Genomic DNA, 27522 nt, shown 5'->3' on the forward strand with positions numbered 1-27522 from the left:
CTAAGGCTAGCACACTGTGAGTGTGTGTGTTTTTGTATATGTGTATATGAGTGAAAGAGACAGATGATAAAGTTAAGAGTGAAAGAGAATGTGTGTGGTGTCTTTGCGCATCCATGCTATTATACTGAGAGAAAACTCCAAGGTACAGAGAAGGTGCCAACCACTGTAGCTGACAGTACAGTTTTACAATTTGGTTGAACATGCATTAACACGATTGCTTTTATTTTAAGCTAAATTTATATCGACATACCGCAAACAAACTGTGGATTTGGGATAAAGCTAAATAATAAATCAATTTGATTTGTTTTGAATTAACAATAATATAATAATAATAACTTCATTTGTATAGCACTTTATAATTGAAACAAGGTCACAAAGGGCTTCACACAAAAGTATATGGCAAAATTGAGAGCCAAAGCATAACATAAAAAGGTCAAGACCTTAAGTTTATAGAGAAACCAAACTGTTCCCACTTTTGGTAAATGGTATGGTACATATCACAGATCTCATCAAGATCAAATTACAATAACAGTTTAATTCACTTCAATAGGCCTTCGGCATAACTAGCTAACTAACTAGCTTACTACCTGCAAATCCCTTACTATCTCTGCAGAAATACCTCACGTCGGAATGAGAAGCTAATCACTTCTAGCTGAGGATCAGAAACTAACAAAGATGAAGACTCAAGGCTAATTTGACGAAGACTCAAGCCTACTGTCCGTACTCTGTGTTCATTTTGTCAGTTTTTGTGCTTGTCTTCATAGGGGGCAGTGTTTCAGTAGTTTAAGTAGGACAACCATAAGACACAAGAAAGACCTCTCAACAATGATGGAACTTTTTGAGTTAAGACTTTATACGTTGATATATTGTTCTTAAGAGGTACATTTTCAAAACATCCTCCATCATCTGCACTGCCCTCTAGTGGATGTAACATGTGGCAACCATGCCAACACAAAGGACGCATTCCAGTACATGGTCATTGGCGGTTACATCGTTTGAACTGGACAAATCTCTTCTTGGACGTAAATGCAGCATGAATTATCCTTAAGGAGGGAAAACCCTTGTAAAGTCAACCAACATACTCCAGAAAAAATGTATCTGATTCATTTGCCTCATCCCTTCAGTTTAGTGTAAATGGGTTCAGTACTTTTTGAGTAATCCTGCTGACAAAACATAGGTGAAAATGGGTAACTGAGGCTGAATAGGAAAATAACAGCATTTGGCCAGATGTATGATTCGCACCTGACATTTCAATTGACATGTGCCTCTACTTGCAGTCACATGCAGTGGCTTTCTTTTTTTGAAAGGTTTCTTTTCTCAACCTCTGTGAACTGGTATTTGTTTCCCCAAAGAAATATGTTTTGTATCTGTGATGTCATTCTGCTCAATTGCATGGCTCTCTTTTTTCATCACAGTTATGCAACAATCAATGTGCTGATTTTCCGCCTCTCACTGCATCACAAACTATTCCAGTAAGTGAGAGATACCATGCTTCTATTAAAAAATAACAAAACAAGCTAATGGAAAATTAAACACAAATTGGATAATGGAATTAGTTTTATGCCACAATGAGGAGAAAATGAACCATTTTGAGGATGAAGGAGATACTCAAAATCCTCTCTGCGTTGTCAAGGTCAACTGGTAACCAGGAAGCGGCCTGTCTGTCTGTCCAATTAGCAACAACCAGGAAGGAACACTTTGCTTCTTGGACCTGTGACCCCTAAAGCTGTGCTGCTGCAGAGATGACAGGGGCAGTTCTTAAATGATGACAGGCATTAGCATTTTTCTGCAGTTAGCATAAGTGCAGGCCTGTGAATGCCTGTGTGTGTGTGTGTGTGTGTGTGTGTGCAGATATGCATACAATATTGTTTCAGGGGCTTGATGTGGGATTAGCCAGCGCTAGAACTTAATTCTGGCCCCTCCTTCAAAATGGCCGACAGGAAGGAAGCTGCCTCAGACAGGGTCACAGCCCCGCCCATTTTCTGAAGGGGACCTTGAGTTGAGTGTTTTTCTTTCTCATTAAATCCCAAAAGAAAAAGACAGAAGAATCAGTTTGACATTGCTTTGTCTTTTCTACTCTCCAATTCTGTCAAACCCAGGGTGACTGAAGAGATCCTCACTGACGTCGCATTGTATTTTTTGCTTATTTTTCTTGGCTTAAAGAAACTTAAACACTTTATAAAGCCTAAACTCATTCACGGATACAGAGACCTTCTATCATTTAAACTCAATATGTGATATTAGAATTAACATACAATTAGCAATGTGGCAGGCTTGGCTAGAATAAGCTCTACAACACAAAGCCAATGTGTTTTTAGTCAAATTGTAAAAAAGGTAGTTAAAAATAGCCCTCACTTGAAATGACTCTGGTCCCAAGACCTTCAGCCTCGGTGGATTGAGGCCAGCGGGCCGAGAAGGTCTGGTAGTGATGCTGACCCACGGTCCTGCAAATATGAAAACATTTGTGGTTAAGGATCCTTTGGTGAAACAACTTTTTCACAACTTCCATTACTCCCGTCTTGGTCAGATGAATTTAATTTCACTTAATCCCTTTATCAAAGCCTTACCTGTGGTGTTCCCTGCCTGGTTATGTAGAACTAGTCGATACTGGTAGCTAGTCCAGGGACTAAGAGCTGAAGAAGAGTCTAGGAAGGAGAGAGGAGGAGACTCTGGTGGGAGCTGGCCCACTGTGGAGATTTGTTTAGTCCCAGTGACTCTACGCTCAATCAGCCACCTAACCTCAAAAGATACAAGATACACATGAAATAGTTGATTTCAAATATGAGTTAAAAGAATATGAAACTAATTTGACCATCTCTCACCGATCCAGTGGTCCATTGCTCCGCTCTGGTGCACCCCAGGACAAGAGAACAGAGGTTGGGGTGTCAGAGTAAAGGTGAGGTGCAGGAACTCCTTCAGGGGGAGCTGGGAGGGTACGGAAATGCTGAGACATTCCAGACACTGAACAACCCACACTGGTGCAGGCTTCCACCTAGATAATAGAGATTTATTTTTATAATATCACAATACGAGTGTTTCAAATGTCAGCCATCATAAAACAATAATCTCAGCTTCACTGAAAAGTACCTGAAGGCTGTAGGTGTGGTATGGCAGTAGATCGCGGAAAGTGAAGCTGGTGGTGTTCCCTGGAATAGTGACTGAGAAAGGGAATGGGCTTAAATCTGAGACTCCACTAAAGGAACTGGAGATTGGGCTGTGGGAGGGGTCTTGTGTTATAAAACCTTCAGTGTTAGAGCTGGTGGCATTGTAGTCTGGGCTTTGCAGTAAGGTGCCGGGTCTTTGGTTCACACTGGTTGTACCGGATCAGTGGCTTGGCTTGTATTGCTTAGATGAGAAGACTTAATATGGCCATCTCCTGCAGGAACAGGCGTCAGGCTAGAGGAGGGTTTAGGGACAAGTTTGGGCTTCGTGCCTTGGATTGGGCTTGAGCTGCCATTAATGCCTGAGTTAAAGGTCGACGTTGAGATGTGGTTTGAGTCAGGGGAGGTTAGACTGGATGTTGGCCCGAGGCTTTTAACTGAGTGGACACCTGCACCCTCAGTGCTGGACAATAGGCCAGATATCGGACTCAAGCTGGAGTTGACAGTGGTTCTGGAGATGGAGCTGGGTTTGAAAGCTAAAGAAGAGACAGAGCTGGGCCAAAGACGGAGGGTATAATTGGTGATGATGCCATTTGGTTGCAAAGGAGCAACCCAAGTAACTGTTACACTTCGAGGATGAAAGCCTGACACCGTCGGGCTGACGACTGGTCCTGGACCTGCAGAAGAGGAGGATGATTTAGAAATGAAGAAACGGGGAGATGCAAAAGATGAACATACTCTTTGTGTGTGTGTGTGTGTGTGTGTGTGTGTGTGTGTGTGTGTGCGTGCGTGCTTATAAAAAGAATGAGAAATAAAAAAAAGTGAGGTGAGGGGATTTGTTCTAAGGAATTATTTGACAAGTAACATCAAGAATGACATCAGAAGGACAAAGAGTGATTTTGCCATCCCTATGCAAGGGATTAACACGGGAGGCTCTTTCTTTCTCAATTTCTCCCCGAGCAACCCAAGATTGTATTTATGGATTTATGCAGCACTTGTGACTGTTTGAATGAGAGGCCGCTCCTCTTTTCGGCCGCAAATTCTGGAGATGACGTGGCGGCCACACTGGGCTGCTGGGAACATTACGTCACTGGCTTTGGCCAATGTGCACACACGTTTATGTGACCATGGATTTTAGTAATTAAAAAACATCTAAAATATAAACTGTACTTTTGATAATATAGCTTTGTTTGAAATCCTAAACCTAAAAAACAACAGCTAAAAATTGCTGAGGTACTAATTGAGAAGAATGTGTTAATATTATCACAGTAGAACATAATTATATTAAGAAAATAAATGGGGAAAAAATAGTTGAATAGGAAAAAGGCAGGAAGGAGAAACCATGCTCGCCAGAGTTCTGCTCCTTCTGGATCCAAAATCTTGGCTACCAGTAAAAATGTAATTGTTTTTTGTGAGATCTATACTAAAGTATAACCTAACAAGATGCTCAACATTCCTCAACTTAATACATGCTACCGGCTGATCTTCTGACACTCCCCCTGTAAAATGACACGTGACCTTCATTCTCACAAATTCACAACTTATAATATTAAAACTTTGGGTCCACTGAGTTTTCATGGCTGTTACTACTTTGATTGCCTGTAAATGCTTTAACCTTTTATGTCCAGAACACAAACTGATCTTCCCTAGTAACAGAAGTATGCAGGCGGACAGAGATGAACATCAGAAGGCCACAGGCAAACGCATGTCACGTGACTTGCACATGTTCATGCACAGATAGGAATCGGCACAGGACTAGTCAGAGGGATATTTCACCACACGGCACCTCATTTGAAGGTAATCCCCCCCTGCCTCCTCTGCCATTTACTTCCCACTGTACTGCTCTGTAATGGACGCACACACATGCATGTCCGTATTCATAGACACCCACTTCTTCCAACGCACACTCACATACCCACACCAACGGTGATGCAGTATAGCAGTAATGGTGCTATGTGAAGGGCAAGCAGATCAAGGTGACTGAGCGGACTGAGGGAGCGTGCTGCGTCGCTAAGTGCTACCGCTAACCGCTAACGGCTTTCCCAGATGGCGGCGAGCGTGTGTGTGTGTGTGTGTGTGTGTGTGTGTGTGTGTGCAACGAGGAGACAGGAAGAGAGAGTACGCGTGCATGACTCTATGAGATATAAAGTGTGTAAGTATGTATATGTGTCAGTGATCATGCACATGAGACAACAGTTTACTAGTAGTAGGGATGAGAATCTCCATCACTGAGGCGGATGTGATATCTTGACACTCTGCCCACGGCCCAAAACATTGAAGATACATGTGAAGCGACTACTTCAGTGATATGATAGGATTCAACCCTATTGTGATGCAGTGATTTATCATGATTTGAATCAACAGAATGTGAGTCAATGTGATACAATGATGCTGCATATCATACTGTAATCTCCATAGACATGTTCATGTGAATATGCAGAATCTGGTGGCGAGGGACAAGATCTAGTTTCTGTGAGTTTGACCGGTTCGTATTGAATCAGAAGGGGAGGAACACATCGACTGATTAGAAAGCTGTTAATAGAGATTAGCCAAAACTCATGACTCATGTGATAAGAGAAACCAGTCAGACTGTAAACACTGTACAGCCAAGAGAAGACAAAGTCTCTGCCCAGATATCCACTGTCTACACAGGAAGCCCCAAAATATTGGCCGTTGCCCCAAGAGGCTAATTTGTCATCAGACGATAGCCAATGGGATCCAAAACTGATGAAATTCAACATGCTGAAGAAGCTTTCATATTATGCCAGAGGTTCTTTTTAAACAGACATCCAATCATAACTTCAGTAATCAGTGGTGTGGCACATATTTCAAATTGCATGTTTCTTGTTAAATTGAGAAAACTACTGCTCTTCATTATTGTGCTGAAGGTTTGTGTCTTTGTGTTATTATGACACTAAAGAGCCTAATGTTATGCAGGGCAACCCGCTTCTTAAAATGATAGAGACCAGGTGTGCACAAGGATATGGATGAATTGATATAATGGTATAGGACAAATTAAAAATAGGACAGAGGAGTTAAAACACACACGCACACACACACACACACACACACACACACACACACACACACACACACACACACACACACACACACACACACACACACACACACACACACACACACACACACACACACACACACACACTTCCATCTCCCACACAAATAAACTGCAATGTAAAATGATGATGTAAAGCTTGGCTGACTCAACAGATCAAAAATGATGCCACCACCGACCCATCATTCCCTCTGTCCGTTTTCCTCCTCCTCTTTTCTCTCTTCTTCTTTTCTCTGACCCCTTCCTTCCCTCTTCCCCAGCACCTCTCTTTCTTTCCTCTCGCTCTCTCTTTTTTTGTGCATTGTTTCACGGTCTCTCTCTCCCTTTCTCCCCCTCTCTCTGCAGGCTCCCTGCTAAATAAACAATGCAGAGAGTTGACCTTTTGGGTTAACAGGTTTTTATGCTAGCTCTACTCAGCACTCACACTGATTCAATTACCACCAAAGGTCCACTGAACCCTACGAATAACCAAGGAGCCCGTCTCCCTGTCTGTCTCCGTGTATGTCTGCCGGCCGCACTCCGCGCCTCGCTGCGTGCTCATTTATCTTTGCGGAGGGTGGGGGTGTCGGCCTGCACGTTTGTCTAATTAGACATTCTGCATCCTTCTGTCTATTTGACAATATTCTCTCCTGTCTTCCTTTGTCCTGTCAGTTGTTGGAACACAAAGACATGGTGACCAGACATGCAGAGACGCTAGACAGAGAGAAAGTCCTAAACTGCAAATTATTTCACTGCCAAACACAACCCAGTCACCTTGATCCAGCCCCAAGCAACCAACCAAAATAACCCCCTCTCCTCCCTTCCCCCATCCCCCCTTTCTCCCTCTAAGTGTTGAGTGTTATTTAGGCTTTACTGGCGCGTGTAAAATTCTGCAATTTGAAGGGCTGTTAAGTTTTTCAATTGAAATTTTCATTTAAGATGCAGGTGATGCATTTTTCCTTTTTTTTTTATTTTACTGACGCTTTACTGCTCTCTGGACAGGAGGGAACGAGCGTTGAGGGAACGTGTACCAACTATGTCCTCTCTGCTTTCCTGACTCCTTATCTATCCATCCCTCTTCTATTTTTCTGTCTCTCATCCTCCCTCTTTTAAGTGTGCATCTTTTCCCATGTCTCCCACTACCTTTCACCTCTCCCAACTCTGTATTCCCGACGCCTTGCCCTCTCCCCCCCCCGCTCTACCTTCATCCGTCCCCCCACACCTTCCACCCTCACTCCTCCTCGCGCCAGTAAAACACAGTAGCAGAAGGCTCAAACAGGAGTGCAAGGCCGCCAAGCTTTAAATCACATTTATAAGGATTTGGTTAGCATAGTAATAACACAATCAACTGACAAGGGCTGGGAAAGGGGGAGGAAGGAAGGAGTGTGTGTTTGTGCATATCCATGTGTACTTGTGGGTGTAAACATGTTAGACAGCGTCCTGTGCATATTTTTGTGTATGTGCGTGTAGATCAGGGTCCATCTGTGTATATTTAAGCGTGTAAATCTGTGTGTAGCCATGTGAAGAGACTTGCACAGGGACTTGTGTGTGCAAGTGTGAGTGTGTGCGTGGGGGTGACGGTGCTTTTGAAGGTGAACCGAGGCTCCTAAGAGTCATAATGAGGACAAACGCTGAGCTTTCCTGTTATCAAGATGCTTATGACACGGTGTCAAAACGTGACAAGCAATACGCTGAGAATTTACATTGCATTTGGTATCGCTACTTTTTCTACGGATGACTTAATGTCATTGGGGCGACAGAAGACACCAGAGAAGCATCGAGAAAGAGGATGATATATGGCCAAGGTCATGAACTTGATTTGTATCCATAACATCATGAGTATGTGAGATGTGCATTAGCCTTTAAGTAACTATGACCATCACGATACCCTTTGAAATGTCAATCATTCAAAATGTTTCAATATCCTCCTCAGACGCTGACTATTCGGAGTGGTTTATTCAATTCTAGGTAACCTTCTGATGCACCACGCATTACAGAGAGCAAACAATAAGTTTCAAAGCAAAAAATGGCTTTTAAAATATAATGTGGAAATCTGTGGGTGTGTCCAGTTATCTAAATCTGTGAGAAATTATGACTATAATCAATGGAAGTAATATAAAAAACATAACAAAAGCCATATTATCCACTATATTTAACAAAATAAATGATCTAAAGTCAATGTGTAAATACATGTTCAGGTAAAGAGTATAAATCAATGTACATAATATATTCTAGTCATCTCTTGATATAAAAATAACGGGATTATGCTCACTTTACTTCATTGCTTCCCTGGGAGAGCTCAGTGAACAGAAAACTTGAGAAGAAGGTGAAGTATTATTTTATTAATGCAGTCACTCATACATTAAATAACATGGATTCTTTGTGTTCTGTCATTACTTCCAACCTCATTTCTGTCCCATTTTCTGCTTTCTTTCCTTTTCCTTCTTCTCTCTCACACTCTGCTTTAATTTCAATTTAGTTAAACATCATTTTTCAATGCTCTCTCTCTGGCTCTCTTTCACACACACACAGCTCTGCTCAGATCATTTTGTCAAAACAGTGCTGTATTCCTTCATACTCTGTATAACACTCTAAAACACACATACGTGCACTTTCCTCACAGATCACACGCACACAGACACACAGACACACACACACACACACACACACACACACACACACACACACACACACACTCCCTTAGATCACTTAGCTGGTGTGAACATGGGAGTAGACAGAGGAAAGGGAGCTGTCCAACACGACTAGAGTTTATGTTCACAGGAGCTGTCTGTCTGTTCCTTAGCGGCAGGAATTCATAGGCACCAAATTACATTAAAAAGATGGATATAAAACTTTAATGGAATGATAAAAAGGAAAGGAGGAAGAGCGGGTCTCTTTTTCTCTGTTCTGTCATTAGCCCTCTCATTTTTTCTCTTCCTTTTTTCCCCCTCAATTCCTCATTTACCTTTTTGTGTTCTCTACATTTTCCTTCCTTGCCATTCTCTCCATTTCTTGTCTTCTTTTCTCTCCCTTCTTACTCAAAATACTCACAAGCCTTATCTGTCAATTAGAGGGGGGACAACCATTCTGTGTTAAAATAAAAAAATAAAAAAGGAATGAAGAAGAGAAGAGAAAGAAGGAGGGAGAAGGACAGATGTATGAGAAAAATCAAGACCGAAGAAGTGGTGTAAAGTAATAAAAAAGAACAAATCCTGCAGTAAAATTGAAAAGACCACAACACTATAAAAAATGAGCATGTACATCGAGATCTACATGTCACGTAAGCATTTATAAACATGTTTGATTGAGTTAATAAATATGATTGTTTAGGTTTTTTTAGCCAGTTTCAGATGTTTTGCACATATGTCGATAGTTTTTACATATTTAAACTAATCTAACAACTATTATATCACAACTATCAGCGTATCATTATACACGATATTGACATTGAGTAAAGGGCCGGCCATCATTTTTTGTAGATTGCAGAAAAAGTGATTAGGGGGAAAATGCAGCCTTTTCCCGTCACTGCCAAAAAGACAAGAGGACGGGTTTATGCTGACAAATTACACATCCGTGTTGGGACAATCCGATTGGGCTACATTAGGCTTCCTCCCATCATGGGTTTAAATCCCTTCTTAGTGCAAGATCCCATAGCTATCATGTATTCTATTATTATGGTAAAATATTTTGAATGCATACTTCATAATAATTGCACATTTTCATGTTTAAACCATAATATTTGTCCATGATTGGGTATTGCATTTCAACTGTGAAATTAGATATTAAATTATTTGAAGTCCTTATGAACATGAACTGTGAACAATATTATATTTATTTTATCCATGGCTGTATGACCTCTGTGTCAGTAGGGTGCATGTTAAGTATCATCCTAGCTTCTTGTCCTTTTAGGATTTAATAGAGCATTAGTCAAATGATGCTGGGTCTTGTTTCAGTGTTTCTTTTTTTCTTCTAACATTGTCAGCCTGTGCTTATGGGTGGGAGCTTGTCTGCATGAAGCTCCATTACTGTGTTTGTGAGCATAAGGAGGTGTGTGATTGATAAGGAGGACAAGGTGGTGTGTGTGCATGACACATGTTCTCACTGTGTGTGTGAGTCAGAGAGAGTTGGAGGGGAAAGAGAGCTATGGTGGATTGAACAATGGGGCAGACTTTGTTCGAATTGACACATCTATTACAGTACACACAGAGAGAAAGAGAAAGAGAGAGAGAGAGATATTAGCTTTACTTGTTGCGTACAGGGCGATATGTGTGAAAGAGAAAGCTCACTCTGTTTAAAAGAGTGTGTGTGTGTGTCTTTCAAGTGTGTTTGCGCGTGCTCATTTGCTAGAGGGAATTCAATTCTGCATAGCAAAGAGAAAAGCACAGGGCCATAATTTAATGCATCCTAAATACGGATATGTGTGTGTGTGTGTGTGTGTGTGTGTGTGTGTGTACCCGCACTTGTGCTCATGTGAATGTGTATTTATACGTACGCCGCGCATACATGTGTACGTACAAATCTCTGTGTGTGTACATGCGGATGTATCCAGTGTATGCAAATCTCAGCTGCTTAATGATAATGTATGTGATAATAGCGTGGTGCTAATTAATTTATAACTTTGCACTGAGGAGGCTGTTCTAGTGGCTAATATGATTCTATTACAGCAATTAGCCCACAATGACACTGGCTAGGTCACTCACACACATACACACACACCTTACAGTATGCTAATCTCTGTCACCATTTCACCCGGTGTTGCTTGTGCCCATGTTTCCACCAACCGTCATCACTTCTAATATCGTCTGTCCCTGCCTCTCTTTCTTATTGTCTTGGTCACATTGATCACCTCCATGAGCATCAAGAAATTAATCCGTATAAAATAAAACTGTGGTGACTTTCAGGAATTGAAGAGTTTTGGACAGAGGCTCTGTTTTCCCCACCACAGGCCATATGTTTAATGTTTGAGTCTATTGTTTAGATCATCACGTACCATCAGCAGATTTGTCAGACTCCTTGAGTTTAACTTTGACTCAGCAGCACTGACAGCCAACTGATGGCAGAGGCCAACTAGCAACCAGCTGCTGCCAGACACCTGCCAGCCAGTCACTTGCAAAACTCGGCTGGACTGCTGACATGAGCGCCCGGGCAGCACAACTCAATATGAAAACACCCACTGCCAACAGGTCGTCTGCAGAAGAACAGCAGCACTGACAACACAAGAACAAGTTTGTTCATGATCAATAGGATAATTAATGTCTGTATTTCCTTGGTGATGCTGTTTTTGCATCGTCATGTAAATGTGAGTAATAATTATGTTCAGTTTTTACATGTGCATTTTACCTGTGTGTGTGTGTGTGTGTGCTGTATGTGTACTTACTGTCCTCTGCGGTGTGTAGGGTTGCCCAGGGGCCGGCTGTCTGGCCATGTGTGTGTGAAACCACCACTCGGAACAAGTACTGTGTGAACGGCAACAGACCCTTTACATGATAGGAATAGGTGTCTGTTGCGTTGTCCACAAGCCTAAGAGCAGATGGACACAAAACATGAATGAAATTACTGGCACACATTGGGATCTGGTTAAAAAAGGTGGTAAGAAAGGGACAAGAAATATGATTTATTTTACAATGAAGATAATTTGCTTTGACTCTTTGTAGTCGTCAATTCGGCCGTCTTTAGAGTGTACAGTATACTGTTCTACAGTACAGTACATATGGCTACTCTATATACATTTGGGGGAAGTTTTGTATTAAAACGAAACTCCAAAGTGAGTCTTTAGACCTTTAAAACAAAAATAGCTGTTTAGCATTTATGCAATGACCGTTCCAGGATAAATAGTGTTGGAATTTTGGTCAGATGTGATAAAAGAGAAAATCAGGAGAACAAAGATCTGAACAACCACAAGTATTTAAGCGTTCAGTGATGAAAGGCTACCTGTACAGAACAGTTGTTGTTACAACGTGTTTCTTTCATATTAATCCTAATAGTAGTAATAATAGTAATCGTGGCTATGAAAGTGTCATAAGAAACCTTTCGTAGGATCACTACACAGTGAATATCTTGACAATATTTTCATATCTTTTTATCCTAACCTCATGTCACACCTGAACCCATATCGTATAATCATACAAAGGATTCCAGGACAAGGTAAAAGAATATTGTCGTAAATGAGGGACCGTTGACCATTTAGCATCGGATAGATAGGAGGGATGAATGAATGAATAAATCAGGGAACAATGAGATTTCCATAGCAGAGGAGGAGGAGGGCATGGCTGTCTGATATATAATACATGTAGCTAGTCATTTATTTATTACCACAGAATGAGAGCCTCCTCTTCTTGGATTAAATTGCAATTTGTTGTCAGGAAGCATGTAATGAATACATATCAGATGCACACCCTCTCTCTCTTTTTATTCTATCACATTTTTTCCATCTCCATCGGCCCCGTCTCTGATTTTTTTGTCTTTTTGACTCTTACTCCGTCTCTCCGGCTCATTCACTCCCTGTTTTCCTGATGGTCTGTCATATTGATGTGACATGTTCAGCTGTGCTGTATAATGGGGCCCCATGTATCTACCGGCGGATGCATATGTGTATGTTCACATTTATAGGTGAAAATATACATGATAGGTATCTGAGACTGTTGTGCATGTCTGTCTTTGTCTTATTGCTCATCACGTGTCTCTGTCTCAGGCCACCGTGGAGACCTTTGTGCCAACTTGTCCACTTGTTTAGTGAGTGTGTGTGTTTGTGTGTTTTCGCATTCAATGGTCTCGTTCTCACCTTATCACAGGCCTCTGTGGGGATGTCCTCATTTGCAGGCTGTAGTGGAGCGGGCCAGGTGCGTTGGAGTGGGCAGGAGGGGACCAGGATACGTTCAGACTGGCTGTAGCTGCATGTGTCAACCTCGGAGGTAACAACCCATCTGGGGCTGTGAGGGGAGAGAGAGAGAGAGAGGAGATGGTGAGGAAGGAACAGATGATGAAGGTGATGAAGTTTTTAAGAAAAATACAACAATGGATAAATAAATATTAGAGAATGTAAGACAATATTATATTGTTTTGCAATTGCATAATAAAGACAAAAGAGGATTGCAGAAAGAGAGAAACAGGAATAAAGAGAGAGAACGTGCCTTGATGATCTTTGAATTCCCTCTCTCACTTTAATTCAACGGTCAAATGTTTATCTATATCATATTCATACTCCTTTTTGAGTTTCCTACACAAAATCTATTATGATAGAGGTAAAAATAATTACTCCCCTATTAGTGTACGCATTTGCCAACCAGCAAAGTTTCAGTTCAGATACAGTTTTTTCCAGACTCGTGAGATCACAGTGACCTTTGCTCGGTGAAATCTCATCCGTTAATAGATGAGTCCAAGTGAAAAAGCAGACTTGAGATATCACGTTAGAGAGCCCAAAAAACATGTTTGAAGAAATTCCCTCTAGGCGTTCCTGAGATATCTTCCCAAGAACGGGACGGACTGACAACCTGAAAAAACATCTCCGGCCACTGACTGTCGTCTGCCCCGAGACATAAAAGCACATTTTAAAAACTAAAACAAATTTGATATATTATTTGGCCACTAGGATAAATACTGTTTTCATTTTAATTAATACATCTTTTTGATAGACTCCCTAGTTTGTACTTTTCAATAAAAGAGACTTTACTGTAGATCAGTAGGTCATTCCCTGAGCATGTGTTTCAGAGAGAACGTATCAAATGTCTGTGTGTGAGAAATTCTTGCAACACACATTGATTTCCGCCTCTCTGACACACACACACGCGCACACATAAAACTCACGCATCTCAGGCACACACTGTTGGTGAGCCTGTGTCTCCCTCACGCTGTGTTAGCAGGTACAATATCAGAGGTGTCACTAATCGTTTTAAACTATGCACTTTTATGTTCACTTCTCTCTCACTGCTCTCCTCCTCCTCTGCTCCTCTGTCTCTTGCTCGCCCATCTTCTCTCTGTTCTTTCACAGAACAAGGACGCATCAAGACAGTTTGCCTTAAAGAAGTCTAAAGAGATGCCAGAGGCACAGAGGTAGAAAGAGAGATAGAAAGAGAGGAAACGTCTGGTATTTAAAATTTATACTTTCTCATGCCTTTGTTTTGAACTTGAACAGTAGAACTTTCCAAAGTCTGTTCTTTTGTTGTTCTTTTACTAAGACATGGGTGTGGTGAGGTGTGTGTGGATGTGTGTGTTTTAACACTTTTGTTAACATTAGCTTTAGTGGCCAAATGTGTGTTTTTACTGCCTGGTTGTGATTATCTGCTCTGATCAGCTTCGACATTTCGACACCTGTACGAACGGCCGGCTGCAGGAATGTTTTCAACTCCTTCTTTAACATCGCCATTATTTTGAGTTTATTGACATTTTCACCAATTCATGTATCTTGATGAAAAAATAAATCAGGCACTTTATAGGACTGATAACTGAGTGTGTGCGGTGAAGTGCAGATCCAAAAGGAAATTCCAGATCAAGCAGAATCACAAGTGGTTTCGAAAAGGGATCTGATGTTTTCCAGTCAATGTATAGTAACAAAAAGGACTACAAACCCGTACCATTGATTTCTATGATAGCTATGTACATACTCATGAAACATGAACCCTGCTAATTGGAGGAAAACCTTTACTGGGTCTGGTTATGTTCTGGGTGTGCTTACCTGCTGGAGGTGTATTAACACTGAGGGTTAGACTCTCAACACAACCCTGTGCATTACACCCTCTGATCCAGAAGCTGTAGTTGGTGTAAGGCTGGAGGTCAGTCACAGACAACCAGCTGCCGACTGCTGTACTTCCATCCACCGTACCGTCACCATCTAAGAGACGGAGAGAGTCACACAAACAAGGACAAGGAAAACTTTATAAATCTAGTGAGAAGGAAAAACAGTTGTACTTCTGATGCCACATTTGTTTATAAGAGTCATCACAGCGATGGCAGGAAAGCGATTCATAAAAGATACCAGAGCAGGAGAGGGGGAAAGCAGGAGGAATGAGTGAGACTTCAAGAGAGAGGAAGACTGAGATTAAGTGAGAGTGATCAAAGAAGAGAGGCCTCCATGTTGAGGTTATGCAAGGATAGTCAAAGAAAAAGGATCTGAAAATTACACTATGTAAGCCGATCCAGAATATTTAGATGGACACACACGCACACAAACAGACAGTTCTGTGTGAATTGATGAAGGCAGTGTGTATCAAAGAAACAAGGGGTTATGGGTAACTAGAGTGAGACACCACCTCTCTCTTTCTTCCACACCTCTTCTCTCCACTCATTTTAATCTCTTTTCCTCTGTGAGGTGCAGATCAAAGTCTCTGACTGTGTGTGTGTGTGTGTGTGGGTGCGTGTGTGTGTGTGTGTGTGTGACAGAGTGTGAGAGATAAAGAGACTTGTGAATATGCAGCAGTTAAAGGATGAGTGTGTTCTCCGGTTTCTCATCCTGTTCAATTTTTTTCTTGCACCTTTTCTTCTTCCATGTCCACCCCTACTCATCTGTTCTGTAGTTCTCTCGTGTCTCATGTTGTTTTTACCTGAAACTCTTTCTAATACATCCCTGTAAATACGAGCGTCTCATCTCAGCTTTCTCTACTTTTGTTTTGCTGCTATTTGTCTCTGTTCTTCCTCCCATCTTCTTTTTTTCTACTATACATCTTCTCTATCAAGTCACTGTGAATATCAAAAAAACTTTCCTGCCTGACTTTGCATCTTCAGGCCTCAGTCGATGAAGTGTGTTGCTTTATCCTTGTTATACTGTTCTAAGAAACTCTTTCATCAGAGAGTCACTTGACAGTCTTGGACTGGTGATGATATTAATTTCACTCAGAGGGAAAGCAACATTGAAAGATGTATTATACTCACTGGTCATTTCAACCTGAACAATCTGATGTAATCCACTACAGCACCTCGGCCATTAATTCATCTATCAAGCTAATACTTGTTTAGTTTTTGTTGAAAGGGTCAGAAAAAGGAAAATTCTACTTTGCGTAAGTAACTGAGGTTGTTATGGGAGTGGTATAATAAAGGACTGCACATCTACTGTTTTGTTCTCATACCTGGTTGTGGTGGGGCATGTTGATTGTGATCTAAATTTTTAAACCCACTATGAATACCACAAACTATTAATTCTACAAACATATATATGCATTTAGAAATAATCTCTAAACATCAAAGATAAAATGTCAATTATCCACAATGGCTTTTAATTGGTGTCTGTTAAGTGTTGCTCAAACTTCATACATTCAGGTAGAAAAGTAGAAAAGTGTGACATTGATATATCCGTTAATTTTTCATTTCATGTTTTGATGTTCATGTGGTGTCTGTGTGTGTGGTACCTATGCTTTTGTAGTACAGTGTGTAGCTGAGGTTCCCATTAGGTCGAGGAGGGGCTGTCCAGCGGGCCCTGATTGATCGGGAGCTCTGATTGGTCAGTTCCAGCAGTATGGGGCCTTCTGGGGCAACCTCTAATGTACGAACCTCCACCTGAGGTAGAAAACACAAGAAAGGCCACACAAGATAAAGAGTGGATGCAAAGAGGGAAAGACATAGTGTACGTTCATACCCAAACTATAAACAGTATTTTACTCTCTCTTTTCAGACTCATCCATCCAAGTGAAATGATAAAACATAATAAAATCCTCCACTTGACGGGGCTCATTGCATCACTGAGTGAATTACTTGTTTTGTTAAAGTATATTATTAACTGATAACCGATTTGAAATGAAAACACTAGACATTTGTCCAGCATTATAACTGCGTCTGCTTTTCTTTCCTCATTTATCCTTTTATTCTCTCTTTCTCTCTCGCTCTCCCTCCTGCCACATTCCTCTCATCTTTCCCTCAATCCCCTAATTGCTCTCTTTCCACCATCTCTTCTTCAGTCTCATTTCCTCCTGTTATACTCTCCTCCGCTGCCCTTCACATCCCCACTTTCCACCTCATCTCTCCGCTTTGCTCTGACCATTTGCTCCGTCCTCATCCTTTCACTTTTATCCCTAAACTCCCTCCCTCTCTGACTCCTTTCTTCTTTTCCCGATCCATCCTTCCATCTCTCCCTCTTCATCCTGCTTTCCCCCCCCCCCCATCCACCTCCACACCTCTCTCTCATCCTATTCTGCTGCGTCAGCCGATCCTGCGGCGTTTGACTAAATATGGCGTCTGTATTGGAAAAATGCCCCAAAATATGGCCTGTCGTCAGAGACGGCGTTGAGCATGGAGTGGCATTTCCTACCAAATGTCACTGTCGTCACACCACCCCTCGTTATTGAGCTGAGAGAATCGATCACCTTTATGACGCCCGGTGACACCCACACACGCACACGCACACGCACACACACACACACACACACACACGCCCCATACAAATACACTTGTGTTTTTTGAGCAGGCACTCACACATGCTTACCTGTTCTTGCAGTTCATTTTAATTAATCATAGATTGCTGGATTCAGTAATGAGTAATTCACTGACCATTGGTCCTTTGCCGCAGCCCTGAGCCGTACAAGCCTGCAGCCTGAGCAAGTGTCGGCTCCATGGAGAGAGACCCTCCACCACGAACAGCCTCTGAGAGGAACTGGAGTTTAAAATGAGAACTCCATCCAGCCAGACTCCGTAGCTGGTTATAATGCCTGTCAAAAGAAATGTGTGATAGTTACATGCATGTGATACAGAATAAAAATAAAAGGATAAGACCAAACTGTTAATGCACATTAAGCCAGAAGTCTTAGCTGAGCTATTAATGACAGGAGCTTACCCAAGTGATTGTAAGCAGGTTTTAGTGTTTATTGTTTTAAATGAAGATTATTAAGGTAACTATGTCCTGCATGTAATTATCATCATGTAAACACTACACCAATGAGATTAATTTATTACCGTCTTAAAACTAGATCAGTGCACACTCTAAACTCAGAGGTTAGGAAAGGCCTGTTTGTTCGGCCTGCAGTGATGCAGGTTGCATCGTTTCTTTCTGAGACTATAAAGTGATCTCCAGTAATTGAGCCACCTAAGTAAAGACTAGCTGCTGGACTTCTGCTGCTGCATGCACAGCAGAACCCTGATCTAGAGAATCTGTTGTAAATGCGCTATTTTCATGATCAATAACATCACTTATGTTGATGAGTCCCCGCTGCTTTTACTACAGAGCGCTGGTTGTCTGTTTATTCAGAGTTAACTATTACTAATTCACCCACACTGCACTTCCTTGGGCCCGAGATATATGAGCCACAGACAAACATGATGGTGTGATAACATCTTTTTTCGTATGTTGTTTTCCCAGATATTTACATGTTGTTTTCTGATGATTTGCTCACTCATACATTAACAGACTGTTTCCAGACTTTAGAGAGTGAGCTTTGCTATGTTTGATTGCTGTCTAGGTACTTGATTTCAAAACAAATTTAAACTGACTTTGTGGAACCAGACCTGCCAGTCAATGTGTCCTAGTCTGATCCACTGATGAAATCAGCCCCAGAACGCCGAATGTAACAATAAGAATTACAAGGATAAAGGCCCTCAGAAGGACAGTCATACCTTATGTGCACAGGCGCACACAAAAAATCCTCCACACCGATTGGACACTTCACACATGCATACAATTTTACACCCATTCTACAATGGGAACTCACAAATGTGTACACGCACACACACACATTAATTATAATGCATAGCATCTACCTAGTGAAAAAATGAAACCCTGCCAAATGTGCTTTTCCTTAATAAAAATGCATACAGAGGGCTCAAAAGATCAGTGCTAAGAGCTAAGAGTCTATTCTGCTATAATCATGTGTGGGTTTTATTATTGCTCAATACAGATACACACACCTATCAGGGAAATGAAGACACAAAAACCCCACTGACGCCAACTACATCTGGGGAAGCTCTTAATGTGGTCAATCACATGCATGTGAGAGAGTGTGTGTGTGCATGTATGTGTGTGTGTGTGGATGTCTGTATGTGCTTGTGTGTGCGAATAAGCCCATATCAGTATAGGTTGTAATAAAGACAGGTTGGGAAATGAAGCAGCGAATGCATAACAGGCTTATTTCCCCTCTTTGTCTGCGTGTTGCCCCGACCTAATCCCCGAGAGGATTATCCCCCACAAATCCCTGCGGAATTGGGGAGAAGGGGGGCAAGAGAGAGAGAGAGAGAGAGAGAGAGAGAGAGAATAACACAGAGTCTCACTCCTCTGGAACCCATCACTATCGACATTGTTGCCGTCCATTTATGAAAAAAAAAAAGAGTAAATGAAAAAAAAAAAGGCACTGAGCCCTTCTTCCTTTTTAAGCAAAAATTAAAGCTTTTTAACCGTGAGATAATCGGGTAATCATGATTAAGTGTCTCCCTTGTTATAAATTTCTGTCATCAGATGAGAAAAGCTTTAAGTAATTTATCCAGGCTAATATGCACACACATCACAGGGTTTATGGTGCGAAATGCACTCATGTGGCATTAAGCGTAAAACACACACGATTCACATTACACACACCCGCATTATGGAATTACACATACTTTAACGAGCATGGCAGTAACATTTGGTAATATGTGGCAGTGCATTGCACGTGTGAGGGAAATGGGGTAGGAAATCCTCAGATGGTTTTCATCACTCGATGGATCATTTGTCTGCATAGTTGTTGATAAGTCATGTAAGTATTTCGTTTATAAAATACACACTCTCCTCTAACACATGTTTTAGGTCTTGAATCGTTTAGTTACTTGAAAATGTATTGGCCTCTGTGTGTTTGTGTGTTTTATTGAGACACAAGGAGCATCATCTTGTTCCTCGATGTATGTGGAAAGTAAAAATACCTCATAATTCAGAGTTTTCATATATTTTCATATACTTTTCATATACCATAGATGGATATTTTTGACAGACTGATGTCTGATGTCTGATTTGTATATTTAAATAAAATATCTTCATTAGTGTTAAAGCAAGCTATTCGACAACATTCTTGGATGCTCGATTTATTAGTTCATATTCAAATAATGAGTGAAACGAATGTTGAATTTGAAACAATGTGATAAAGCAAGCAAGCTGTTGCCTTTCACTGTAGAAAATGATATCCATACGTTTTTGAAAATGTTTTCTGATTTATTTAGAGTGTAGTTTATTAATGCATGGAATTTGACACCTTTGTTTCTCTTCATGCTGAAACATCTGCACACACTAAACAGTTCTAGTTTTAATTTCAACAGATCCAAGTCAACAGCCATATTCCATATTTACATCTAACATACATGAAATACACCTCGCTCCAGCCCTGTGCGATGAATTTTAATTGGCTGCGAGTAAATTAGATGAAGATGAGAAGAACAGAGACGACTGAGAGTGAGCAGCCGTCACTGAGTCCATGTACTTCCAGCCTGCAGTTCTCTTTTCAGTCAAAAGGGAGCACTTTTCATCCACTTAAAGGAGCCTGGTGAAGCACTGCCCTCTCCTCGCCTCCGCCAGTCACGCTCTCTGACGGTATGTTCTCTTACCCTGCCGTTGCATCCCCTCTCTCGGACTCCCTGTTTTATCTTTATCTCTCGCTCCCACATCTGACTTCCCTCATACAGGAGGAAATGCTCTGCTCCTGTGTCATAGTCACATAAAGGGGACCCCCAATCCATGTACAGATCTTCATATCTGTGAGGTCTGACCAGGATACCACTAAATACCACCACCTTGAATTAATTTCTACTGTTTAAATTAAATATATATACATATGTGTATATCAAGCTATCCTAATAATTATGATATTTGTCAGCGCTTCTCTGCACACTTCTCTTTCTCAAGATTCCACTTCATTCCCTCTATCAAATAAAATCTATTTTTAAAAACATTGTTGCATGGATCAACAAAAGCTTTGTGTGAATTTAGCTCTGATTATAATTTGTTATATGAAACCGATAGATGAAAATGTAAATTCTTTTGGTTATGTGAATCCTTTAGGTTATGTGTCTGTGGATCTCTCTAAGTGTTTGTCCTCTCACCATTTGGAGTGTTAGGAGGTGTCCAGCTGACGTTGAGTGCATACGGGGACAAAGGGGTGACCAGCGGAGCAGGAACATTCTCCGGCGTGCTCTCCTCAGTCTGAGCCTGGCCGGGAGGGCTCAGGGTGCACCCCCCTCCTGTGCAGGCCTAAAACAAACATATACAAGAATACATGGACGGAGCTGATGATGCAAATCAGAATGACGATGTGCAGGGTTGAGTCGGGAACTTACAGCCACTGTGATGGTGTAGGTTGTCCCAGGGGTCAGGTTGCGGATTGTGTGGTCTTGAAAAAGTTCTGTGCTGTTATAGGCCAGCACAGGTTGTCCGCCATCATGTAACAGGAAGATGGAATAGAACTCCAAAATGCCATTGAGCTGAGAGGGCCGGGACCACCTGGAGAGGCAGAGCGGAATCAGCAGTGATGAAAAATACAACATACTGAACAATTACTAACTGAACATATATGTATTGTTTTGTCAAACATTTTTTGTCGAACATCTTTACTGAAAAAGGCTGGTGTTGTTTTATCTTTTGTCTGTGTGTGTGTGTACATGGAAGGTGCATTATATATTTTACAAAAACATTAGTATAAGTCAAGGATCACAATCATATTGTTAGAGAGAAAATAAAATTGTGTCTGTAAGCTTCCTTGGTGGTCGTTCAGTCCAACCACAGAAACAGATCCCTGTTTTGTGTATTTATGTGCAAGTGTGTGCACGTGTGTTTGACTTCATCAATGTATTTCCTTTAGATGGAAACACAGTGCTGAGCTAAGGGTTCTTATACAACACACACACACACACACACACACAGTTTCCTTTGTAAGATAGAGGTGTCTCCTTTTCTATATTTAGAGCAGGAAGGTCATCCCCAACTGAGAGAGAGAGAGGTAGAGGAGGACAGGAGACAGTGTTTAAAAATAGAAACATGCAGAGTATCATTACAATTTGTAACAGAGAGGGCAACAGGGACATTATCTTGGCTGCATATATACTAAACTGTGAAATAAAATAAAATAACAAAATTCTTTAATGCTTAACATAATTGTGCTGTTGTTTTTCTCTCTTCTGAGGGACAGTAGGAGATGCTAAACATGACTTGATCAACAAAATAAAAGACATCCTGTTGATATTTGATGCATTCGAGCTATGAAAAAATGTGTGTAGTCATGAGAAGATTTAATTCAAGTTCAGTTCTAAAGTTAATTTCAGCCTAACTTTGGAAAATGCAGCCCTGTAAAAGTTGACACTTGACTTTGACTTCATCCTAATTTTCCTGAGCAACACACCACATTAATAATATATAAATAAAACCACAACAAAACATTCTCACAAATAGTCCCGCAATTCTTACGAATCCCAGAGAGACACACAACCCTCCTGGCGAGGTAGCAGGGGGAGACCATTTTAAAAAGTGATGAATTCCTTTCTTGTTTCCTCCCATTAAAAAACAGTTTTTGAATGACTGATGAGTGTGTGTTAGCACACAATTAGCCACTGTGGCTAATCTATCACATCTATTATAAGATTTATACGATGTCGATTGGCAGTGTGATGTATGTCCACTTTTGAAAAACTAAATCAAAGGGGAGTTGTAATAATCTGTATCATAATTCACTGCGTAATGGTTTTAGAATACTTCTGGTGTGATATGAAAATACTGTTATGGCTGCTTTCTCACCAGGTTCAATTTAAAATTCAGATGAACTGGTTAGACATTTTGCATGACAATCTATCAAATATGTCCCATCACTCCTGCTTTACTTTCACTCATAGAAAAACTGCATTGTTGCCATCAAATAATTAGTAAAGCTGAAATGAAGTATCGGAAATTGAACAAAATTAAAGAAAACTGTGAAATGATTGAGATTGTTGCAGATAGCCCCTTTCAATATGTCCCATTAAGATTTGTATATCCGACTGTGCAGATGTTTGACATGTGTGTACTTGTGTATTTTTTCAGCTGTGTCAGTGCAGTTGTATCAGTTGTAGCAGTTGGTGGTGTGAGGTGAGAGCAGGGAGTAAATCTGCTGATGCTTTGTTCACGTCCTGCAGTCGACCACAACCTTTCTCACAGTCTTTCACCCTCACTCAACACAAACACTCCCTGTCTCTTGGTCTTTTGAAAATATTTTGTAGATGTTCTTTCCTACAAAACACTGTTTTTTCTAAAGTTGTTTGCATCTCTCTGTCTTTCTCAGCTTTTCTCAATATTGACCAAGTGTGATCTCTCAACCTTACTGTGCTAACAAGGCAATTCACAGCCTGCCCACACCTGGAAAGAATATGCAGTACAGACTGTAGGTAGTTGGACAGTTGCACATTGTCTTTTTGTTTTTCAAGCTTGAGTTTCAAGGAAATAAAATTGCAATAGAATAATTGATACTGCATTAATGTTGAGCCTTAGTTTTAATTTGAGTAGGTTAACATCAGTATAGAAAGACGTTTGTGGGAGGAAAGACATGAGGAGTCATATGGTGTCCATATGGTGTTGAGAAAATATAAGAGATTTCAGGACGTCCAAAACTTTCTTGTGCTTCTTCTTTTTTTGTTGTAGGCAAATGTTCCACTTGTTATGAGGTCAAGCTTAAAATGAATGAACACACCAGTCAGACATGTGTGGATTATTGTTAATTACATATCTTACAGTTTTCTTTCTTTGGAAATATATGGAACACATTAATGAGAGAATAAATATTCTATGAAGAGGCAACAGCTAGATGCCTTTGCTATACATGAGAGAGAATATGTACTATACTGTGTATCTGTGTCGATACACACTGCTCGTCCAACACAATCAAATCAGCTTTACCACACAAACTCACCCTCACCCTCTCAGACACTGAGTACCTTCAGTTTACTCCTCCTCCATCCCCTCACTCACCCTCTGTCCGTTGTTCAAGTGTGTGTATCTTTCTGTGTGTGTGTGTGTGTGTGTGTGTGTGTGTGTGTGGCACTGTGCCCTCCTGTGGTGAGTACGACTGAAGTGACAGTCAGGACAGTAATGGCTTTTACGTAGATTGACTCCTTCACACACACACACACACACTGATAGAAAAAAAGTGCAGAGATCCGTCCTCTTGTCCGTCCTCTCCCTTTGCGGGTGAAAGGTCAAGTGCAGGAAAATATTATGCATGGTAAACACAACTGCTGAATGTCACATGTTATCTCTGCCTGTCTTTTTGACCGTTATTCCTGCTCAACATAAAGAAAAAGCTAGAAAATACATAAAGGTATTTTTATTGTTACAATTTAATTTTCTGGGATTTTTTTCTCATTTACGAGTAAATTCTTATAAATCCCACAGTAGGTGTGTTGGTTTTTATGTGCACTTTCAATTTGTGCTTAAACTAGACTTACTGTTTGTACCGCACTCCACCAACCAGTCAGATTGTAGTTTATATCCATAAATTTTAAAGGATTAAATGAAAGGAATTGGGAGCATTTTATCACATAAATCATATGAAGTCTTAACCTATGGCCAAAAACATGTTTTGTGAGGTCACATTGACCTTGAGCATTGATCACCATGACAAATTTTAAGAATTCTCATTCCTAAGATATTTGCTTTCACAAGAGAGGGGCGGATGGATGAACAACCAGAACAGGAAATGACTCCGTCAACTAAGGCTTCTTTTTTTGGTTGTTGATATATTTTCAGCATTTTGCCTTTGTTGACAGGAGAGTAAGTGTGGAATGGGGATATAGAGAGGAGAAAGCAAAGGAATAAACATGGGATGGAAATGCAACACTCATGTGACAACAATTCCACATTGTGCAAAAAACCTGGCTGAGGTGAAAAAAACTTGTGCATCAATAAGAAAAAAAATACGGAAATGGACAAAAAAAACTAAGTAACTCCACTGAAGAGAAAAGCAGACTGAGACGGATCTGTGTTCAGCAGTGAGACGTCATGAATGGATATGTATTGTTTCTCACAGCTTTATAAACCCTACATGTGTGCATATGTGTCCCTGACCACTCTGTATGGACCAGACACAATTACATACTGATGAGTTGCGTGCGAGGGTGTGTATGCGCAGTGCACTTACTCCACCAGAATAGTCCTGGAGTCGAGCAGGGTGAGATTAGGTGCGTGGAGAGGCCCGGGAGGAAGCTGTGAGGTCACCAATGTGACTTGTGAACTGTTGGTGCAGCCCGCTGAAGTGCATGCACTCAGTAGAAAGACATGAGCGGAGAAGACACCAAGACCTGAGACGGAAAACACACATAAACAAAGACAGCAATACAAATACACAACGATTGTTCAGATTGATATAAAAAAACAAAACACTGGAATGATATCACTACCTTACGGTTCATTCACACCTTCTTGTTGTTGAGGTGATTTCACACTTACTCGACCCTCACTGCTGAAACCTCTCTCTTTTTTTTTTACATGCATACTCCCCCCTTAGCCTTCAGTGCACTTTCTTGTTGGTTGTGTCTCTTGCAGTCACTTGTCAATGTCGGGAAAGTGTTCTCCATCTGTCCCACTGTAGCAGGCTCACTTCTCTGTAACACGATCTCCTCTTGCACATACCGTATAATTACTACATCCATAATCCTTCCAATCACCGTGAACATCAGACACTCAGCATTATTAACCCAGCATGGATGATATGTGCTCTCACGCCTTCATTAACTTACAAAGACACACACATACGCTGTTGGGCAGTCTGATTTCTAACAATGTGTGTGGGTCTGTAAAATCAAAATGAGTGATGATCTATTCAGCGCTTATAAAACGTCATATAGGATGCCTCTCCTGTGTATCTGAATCCATGTACAGCCCTGTATAGTGTGTGTGTGTGTGGGTGTGTGTGTGTATCTATTTGCAGCTTCGTGCAGAATTGTTGTCTCACTGGTGAGACATGTGTTTCATACCTTCCTTAATTCTCTTTAGTGAAAGCTTTCAAAGCAAATTGTGTGTATGTATCTGTGCTAATATTTAGTGGGCTTTGTTTCTCCGCTGCTTCGTATTCGTCTGCGTGGATGTGTGTGTGTGTGTGTGTGTGTGTGTGTGTGTGTGTGTGTGTATTTAGCTCTCTTTTTCAAAGTGCAATTCCCTCGGTAAGGACCGAGATGCTCTTTCCTCTTTCAAATGCTAATCCCCCACTCCATTTTGCTTTTCTTAACTCTTCCCCTTCTCTTTACACCGAGGCCCCATCCCTCCAGTCACACTTATCCTGTACACTGTACACGCACACAGAGACACACACACACACACAAAAACATGCTCCCTCCTTTTTACCAGTGATGTTGTGTTGTCTGTCGTTCCCCCTGTAGACAATTTGGTTGTTGTGATAGAGGAGGTACTCTGTGATTCCTCCGTTGGGCCTATCATTGAAACAAAAAAAATTGAGTGAGGGTAATATAATGATATTATATTCAACCCATAGGATTCTGATGTAAAATTCTGTGTTGTGTAAAATTAGGGCATGTTTATTCAGGGGGGAAACACAAGCATGCTAAATAAAGACAAACTCAAAAGTCACTATTTCATAATATTATATTCATTCTGTGATTCAGTTGACTAAAATAAATATTCCCACTGCTGTCTTTCATTTTCTATTGTAGCAGTAGGTCAGAAAAGAAATATAAAATATCATGTTGTTCATTACTGAAGGCTAAAAACTAATATATCTAAATATCAGGGGTGTAGTAACAGACAGCAGGTGAGAATGTGTATTACCTTGCTGGACGGTCCCAGGTCACATAGAGAGCTGAGGGGGATGAGAATGCAGCTGGAGGGGACACAACATCTGGAGCTGCAATCAAAAATATTTGTTTATAAAGAGTCAGCCAAAACCAATATAGTAGTTTGTACATGATAAATCATTGCATTAGATAAGTATTTCCAATGTTTTGACTATTTAAAATTTAATATATTGTATTATGTAAATACTGACATGGAGTGAATGGTCACTATTGAAAATGTTGCATTGAAATAGATAAATTGGAAATATTGAATGTACTGTAAAAGACGTTCCAAATGTTATGAAAATCTAATTTTAGTGAGACGCGGTGTCAGAGATCGACAGAGCTTCAGATTACTGATCAGAACACTGATGAACATTTGATGATGTCATGCCTCCTTGATTTCCTCCATAAGGTGACAAAATGTGCCCGTGCTCAGAAGACACTCCTGTCGTGTGTTTGAAAAAAGACTTTGGCGAAAGAGAGTTGGAAATAAGTTCTTTCTCCGGTCTTCCTAACATGGTGTCTTAACTCCGCGCTCAGGGAGAATCGATACAGTAATCTGTTCTTTTCTTTTACTTCAAATTGATTTTTGCCGTCTCTGCACTGACCCCTGCCGTCACATTATTTCCCCAACACGGCCAGTTAGTCCAACACAGATTAATGTAGTGAAGAACAAATTAAGGA

At 40.9% G+C, this 27522-nt stretch overlaps 1 protein-coding gene across 1 annotated transcript in view; it reads right to left on the reverse strand.

Annotated features, from left to right (window-relative positions):
• The window catches only part of ush2a (Usher syndrome 2A (autosomal recessive, mild)), a 187758-nt gene that overhangs the window by 80301 nt on the left and 79935 nt on the right, over nucleotides 1-27522 (reverse strand). Inside the window, exons 38-52 of the mRNA XM_062387555.1 lie at nucleotides 26831-26906; nucleotides 26390-26475; nucleotides 25188-25347; nucleotides 21367-21529; nucleotides 21133-21280; nucleotides 17629-17786; nucleotides 16494-16641; nucleotides 14828-14983; nucleotides 12938-13085; nucleotides 11534-11676; nucleotides 3332-3778; nucleotides 3088-3299; nucleotides 2823-2992; nucleotides 2568-2734; nucleotides 2356-2444 (exon numbers count right to left, since the gene is read on the reverse strand). Of these exons, the coding sequence (XP_062243539.1) occupies nucleotides 2356-2444; nucleotides 2568-2734; nucleotides 2823-2992; nucleotides 3088-3299; nucleotides 3332-3778; nucleotides 11534-11676; nucleotides 12938-13085; nucleotides 14828-14983; nucleotides 16494-16641; nucleotides 17629-17786; nucleotides 21133-21280; nucleotides 21367-21529; nucleotides 25188-25347; nucleotides 26390-26475; nucleotides 26831-26906 (2471 nt within the window). The remainder of the gene's footprint in view (nucleotides 1-2355; nucleotides 2445-2567; nucleotides 2735-2822; nucleotides 2993-3087; nucleotides 3300-3331; nucleotides 3779-11533; nucleotides 11677-12937; nucleotides 13086-14827; nucleotides 14984-16493; nucleotides 16642-17628; nucleotides 17787-21132; nucleotides 21281-21366; nucleotides 21530-25187; nucleotides 25348-26389; nucleotides 26476-26830; nucleotides 26907-27522) is intronic.

The sequence above is a fragment of the Platichthys flesus genome, chromosome 1, assembly GCF_949316205.1.
Source record: "Platichthys flesus chromosome 1, fPlaFle2.1, whole genome shotgun sequence".
In the NCBI taxonomy this organism is placed as follows: domain Eukaryota; kingdom Metazoa; phylum Chordata; class Actinopteri; order Pleuronectiformes; family Pleuronectidae; genus Platichthys; species Platichthys flesus.